This window comes from Pristis pectinata, chromosome 4, assembly GCF_009764475.1.
Source record: "Pristis pectinata isolate sPriPec2 chromosome 4, sPriPec2.1.pri, whole genome shotgun sequence".
Taxonomy (NCBI): domain Eukaryota; kingdom Metazoa; phylum Chordata; class Chondrichthyes; order Rhinopristiformes; family Pristidae; genus Pristis; species Pristis pectinata.
Window position 1 is genome coordinate 51435083 of NC_067408.1, and position 6000 is coordinate 51441082.

At 41.2% G+C, this 6000-nt stretch overlaps 1 protein-coding gene across 4 annotated transcripts in view; it reads left to right on the forward strand.

Moving 5' to 3' along the window:
* LOC127569012 (dihydropyrimidinase-related protein 3-like) overlaps nucleotides 1-5729 on the forward strand; it is a 159510-nt gene extending 153781 nt beyond the window's left edge. The window contains exons 14-15 of one of the 4 annotated variants that reach the window (XM_052013261.1): nucleotides 698-733; nucleotides 2232-2368. In XM_052013261.1, the coding sequence (XP_051869221.1) occupies nucleotides 698-733; nucleotides 2232-2320 (125 nt within the window). In that variant the 3' untranslated portion in view covers nucleotides 2321-2368. Of the gene's footprint in view, nucleotides 1-697; nucleotides 734-2231 lie in introns of all 4 variants that reach the window. The other 3 variants (XM_052013263.1, XM_052013262.1, XM_052013264.1) reach the window with 3 other exon arrangements.
* Nucleotides 5730-6000: the final 271 nt, after the last annotated feature.

Below are 6000 nucleotides of genomic sequence, written 5' to 3' on the forward strand. Positions count from 1 at the left end.
GTAGCCAGAACTGACCAACTCGGAACAGTAGAACCCCAGTTATGTGGATCGGGGTACAATGACCTACAGGGAGATCCAATTGATAAAGGAGGCCCCATGTAATGTGGGAGCAGGAGGTTCAGAATTGTTTCTCTGGGCTTCGTCACCCCCACCCAATCCTGAGACTTGAACTTCCCCATCCCCACCCCTCCCCTATCTCCTCTGATAGACTCAACTGCTTCTGGGATATTCAGAATAGTGGAGGTCCACTACAATACTGTGGAGATCCACCGGGACATCCCAGTGTACCTGATTTCCTGCTACTGGCCAGATCCCACCAAGGATTAGGCTATTTAGGTAGCTGTTGTGCATGGTGTGAGAAAGGGTGAAATCTACCAGGACTTGGTCTTGACAGTTGTTTTATTTGATGCCTTGGGACATTTTATTACATTAAATTGCTTTTTTTTAATGCAAGTAGCTGTTTTCATTTAAGTTCCTTTTAATTAAAACGAAATCTAGATTTTTTTTCTGCCTAGAACAATATTCCTGTTTGCTAAAATACCTGAATGTACTTTGTAAAGCTTTATATTTTGATGAATGAGAGCAAAAATATTACCAAATATGATCATTTGAAGCCATAATTAGTGTATAGACTTGAGCCCTTCAGAAAATTGGCCTCATTCCGTTGTCAATTAAACATTTCCATTCATTTCAATAGGAAGAACTTCTGATGGTTTAACAAAATCTAATGCAGGTATGGACAACCATGTTTAAAAATCAAAAAAATATTTGGGTCCTGGAGACCAAGGGAGTTTTATTTTTCTTGTGTTAAACAGCTCAAGTTTCACTGACTGGATTTAATCCACTGAAATAAATTGCACACAAACCAAGCACCGTCACTACCCAGTTCCAATACTCAGGAGCTGCTGATTTGGCCATTGGTAGGGTTTTAAGCAAAGCTTAACAAGGTAAATGGTGTGGGAATGGAACTGGTAAGAAGCATGTCAGAGTAAAGGAACACTTACTGAGATAAAGAAGATTTTACTTTCCTCAGCAAATTGTGGATCTTTGGAGTTCTCCACTTCAGATGCTGTGACATTAAGTATATTTAAGGGGAGCTGCAGAGTATGGGATTCAGGTGGGTAGGTGAAATTGAAGCCAAATTGCAGGCGAGTCATGGCCTTACTGAATGGTGGAGCAGGCTGAAAAGGACAAATGGCTGATTGCTGACGTTCTTTCTTCTTATGCTAAAGAATTACAATTACTTGTACTGATTTAGAATCATTTGGGCTTAAGGAAAACCAAGCTGCGATCCCATATACTGTTGGCTGAGTACAAGTAAAGGTGGGGAAGGTGCGGTGATAGGAAGGAGAGTGGGAGAAAACTTGCCCCCATGCCATCTGCAGGTAGATTCCAATGAAGAAAGGGAGTGAAGAGAGAACAGAAGAGACCACACAAGAGCCTCTCAGGACATTAAAGTGCAGTGGACCAGCTGATTCCCAGCACTTGATGTGTATTGCTGGTTGATGCTGTAGAATTGGGGGCTAAATGTTATGGATGCTCTCAAGAGTCTAAAAGATCACACAGGGAAAGTTTGACTCGATCCCAGATGAATGTACCTGTGGCTTGACCCAAACCAAGGGCAGAGTTGCCTGGTTTATGTCGGCAGGGTCTGGCAGCTCAGTGGGGCAATAAGTAGAGCTGCTGCCTCACAGTTCCAGTAACCTGGGTTTGATCCTGAACTTGGGTGCTATCTGTCTGTGGAGTTTGCGTGTTCTCCCTTTGACGGCGTGGGTTTCCCCCACATCCCAAAGACTCGCAGTCAGTAGGTTAGTTGGCGACTGTAAATTGTCCCAAGTGTAGCTCGGTGGGAATGTGCAGAGAGTAGATTTTAGGGAAGATTAGTGGGGGAATGGATTTGCTCTGTGAGCCAGCATAGACGCATCATAAATGACCTCCTCCTATGTTGTAAGGGAATATGGAAATGGGGAGATAGAGCTGTAGAGAAATAACAGGCCCTTCGGCCCATCGAGGCCACATCGACCCATCAACCACCCATTGTTACAGTAATCCTATCCTAACTCATTTTATTCTACCTACTCATTACGCCGCCCGCATTCCAGGTTTTTACCAGACATCTGTACACTTAGGGCAATTTCCACAGTGTAAAATGTAGTGTGTGTGGGCAGAGGGGAACCCTTGTCTCCCGGAGGCCTCTTCGCTTCATGCTTTTCCAATCCTCTCGTTTACAGGAGCTCAAGTGGATGACGGCCCTCGTCGCAGTGGTCACCGCATCGTCGCGCCCCCTGGCGGCCGTTCAAACATCACCTCACTCAGCTGAAGTCTGCAGCAGGAAAGGAGGGATAGAGAGACAGAAAGAGAGGAGAGAAAGGGGAGTGGGAGGGGCGGGTGGGGGAAGAAAGAAATCATGCCATAATGATGACACATTGCAAAAAAAAAATCAAGAAGTTAATTGTTTGTCCTACATGAAAAATAAATTGTTACTTTGGATTGAATATTGACAGTGCCTCAAGCCTTATTGATGAGAAAGCTACTTTGCCATTGCTTTAATAATGTCTTGTTTTCATTTATTTAGTCTTAGGACGTCAGAGTTTACCCGTTGATAGTAAGGATGCAAAGATTACAGTTATCCATTAATCGATTTTAACAGCAAACTCAACCCTGCCATTGCTTCCCACTCTAGCACCTCCAGTAACACCTGTTTTACCCTATGTCCATTCCAATCTTCTTGCTTACAGAGGTCCCTACTGATGATGACCTACAGTGGGCTGGTCAGTTCTGCTTTGTCCTGTTGTCTTGTCATATATGACTGCCTATCACAAAATAAATTTTCAACTTCATTTTACATCTGTAATCAAATGCCCTTGAGAATAGGCTTCAGATCAGGTCTGATATCAAACTCATGTTTTGCATGTAATCTTATTTTTGAGTCTTTTGCTTAATTTGGGGAAAAATAGCATTTTTACATTCAGCACCTTCCTTCAGATGGCTCCTAATTCATTGGAAATGTTTTGATTCTTTATTGTCGAAACCTAGAAAGTTTGTTGTTCTCTGCTTTGATTGCAAGTATTAACTTTGTCAAGGAAATCTTACTTTCCTTGTTTCCAGGCCAATAGCCTTTGGTGGAAACTGCAGAGGAATGCAACCTCTGCTAAAGCCATTCTGTCAGTGTTGGCTTCTTTTGAGAGAGAGAGAGAGAGTGCTTGCTGAATGTTTCTGAAGGCAGTTGTCCACCTTCCAACATGGCTGCTACTTTTCCTGGAATTAGTAAAATTTAATTGGAATTAGTGAAATTATGGCAGTGTAGTGCTCCAGGCTGACATCCCAATTCCACTGTGAGCGCCCTCTTAGCAAGTCAATGATGTCAACCTCCACCATGTCCAGTAAATCGGACAAGAGACAAGTCATTCACCCTGAAATGCCAGTGTTTAACCTCTTCAATAGTGTGATTCATCCTTTCTAACATTCCCTTTACAGTTGATTAAAACTGGCAGTCTTCACATTTGTCCAGAGGGAGAAAAGAGGAAAAGCAAAAAAAAAGATGCATCACTTAGGCTCTCCATAGAATTCAGTAGAAGTCAAACGATTTTGTGAATTAATGTTTTGCAGGTGAAAAGGTTGATTCAAAACTTGTTTCTGCTAATGGAGGTTTACATTAACATCTGTCCAAGTTGATTCAATTTAGTCAACTTGTAAACACTGTAGATCAGAAATCCCGAAGTCGTTGAGCTGAAATATCTCCCTCAGCTGGTGAAGATTTAATGTACTAATGACCTGAGTGTCCTTAAACCAGGGGACTAATCCAGCATTCAGTAACCACACATGGTTGTACACTGGCATCAATGGCAGCAATTAGGATTAGGATTGGAATTGACTGTGAGGCCTTCTCCAGTTGAGTGACCTTCCCTACAATCAGGTGGGTAGAGTGGCCAGGTGTATGTTCCATTCACTGCGGGCAGGGACAGAATTATGAAAAGAAGCTCGATTGTTACTGATCTCTGAACTTTCCAATTTGCCAAAATCAAATTTGTAATTTTTCCCCCCTGTAACTTTATGTTACATGTACTGTAATCAGTGCATCCTTTTAAGCAACAGTAGCCTTTGATCGGTATTCACTTCAAACCTTGTGCATGCTGCTGAATCCTCCAGGAGTTGGCTTGTCAAGTCGTACATTGCGTTATTTCAAAGACCTAAAGTGCTTTCACACTTTTATTTTGCTGCTTGCCTGTATGTGTGTATTAACGCACACACTCACACACTACCTCTCAACTCCATGCTACTTAGAACCATGAGATATTACATCAATGCATTATATCATTGTGAACTCTTTAGAAAGGATTCTGTATAAATTTTAATGAAAATATTTTATCCAGCCATCAAGCAGTACAGAAGCAGCTTGTTTTTCTTTTTGAACACTCCCAGATTATTTCCCTTAATGTGTTGGTGGAATGTTAAACTTGAGGGCCCCTGAACAAATGCTTCCAATACTTCATGTTTGTTGGGGTTCAAGCTATGTTGTCAAACATTATAGGCAGCTTCATTCATAAGCATCTGGGATAAATTGTGTAAAAAGCAGCATCCTATTTCCCCCCCCCCCCCCCCCCCAACCCCCAATACACATTAGACAATGGCACCGTTTTGGTCCCAGAAGACCTTCTTGCCATGTAAATGGTGGGTTTGCCAGAGAAAGGTGCCTTGACCCAGGTTAATTATCCCTTTCGTAAAATCCAGCAAAGCACCCAAACTTGCCGCAAGCCACATCCAGCGTGAAATTTCGTGCAGGAAAGCCCGGCTAAAATACATCCCAGGTCAAAGCTGCCTCCTCCCCAGCACCCTCCGCATCGTTGAATGAAGTACCAAAGCATCTATCCTCAGTGAGTCCTTCCTCTTATTTACAATTGGCCTGTTGATGTCTTTTCCCTCATAGAATTTCAGAAGATTTAAGTATTCAGAATGAAATTTACTATTCAACTGATGGAGACTAATTACAAATCTGTTTAGATACAGGACTGACTTTTTTTTTCAGGAAACAGGTGGATCAAAATAGGTTGTATTTTTAAATCAGAATTATCAATGGTTGATAGATTGCATTGTAAATAATATATAAAAAGACAGCACATCGGGGATCTATGTCATTGCAGAAAGCATTGAAATGTAGTTACGCTTTACTCAAACTTTCTTTGCAGGGTGCTAGGGGACAGGGCTGCGATCAAATTAACAGGACACACAAAATATACTTCATTTAGCTTTAAGACTTTAAAATGGCTGCCTATTCCCACCATTTTATTTCATTTTGAGGCTCATTAATTGAAGGAGGCAATCTCATCATCAGATATTTACACGTTACGACTTTTAAATATCTAATGCTCTGCTTTTTTTTCCCTATTGGTAAGGAGTGCTTTATTTCACACACTGTGCAGACAGACAGCAAAGTGATATGGAGGCTGTTTTGAGTCTGTGTTCCAGGATGTACTGGGTGTGTTGCTCGTATTAGTAGGTGCAGATTTTTTTAATCTAAAAACGGAAAGTTAGATTCTGTAGTTAATGAGGTTTGAACAGCTCATGATTTTTAATTGCCATTTTCTTCCAAAATCATGTTTTAAAAAGGTGTAAGGACAACATTACCAAGGTGATTGATGTTTAGAAATTGTTTCTTGTATTTAATTATGTTTGTATCTACAGTACATGTCTTGGACTAATAAATTTATGCAAATATGGCTTCCCAAGGACACTGTTTTATTTGTCATTTTTTTAATTGCCCATGTTTCTTGCATCTCTGTGTGGTTTATGAATGTCATTTTTTTTTCACTTGGCATGAGCCTCCGAATTTGGGCACTTGGCCCATTCCACCACTTTAAAGATACGACAGTGTTTCTATAAGTTTTTCTATGAACTAAAAGTTAGGAGGGGTGGAGTCAGCAGGGAACCTATTTCAAGACGACTATTGTGGAATTGTTACGCTGAGGAATTGAAGCAACACTGCTAATTTAAAACAAAAGT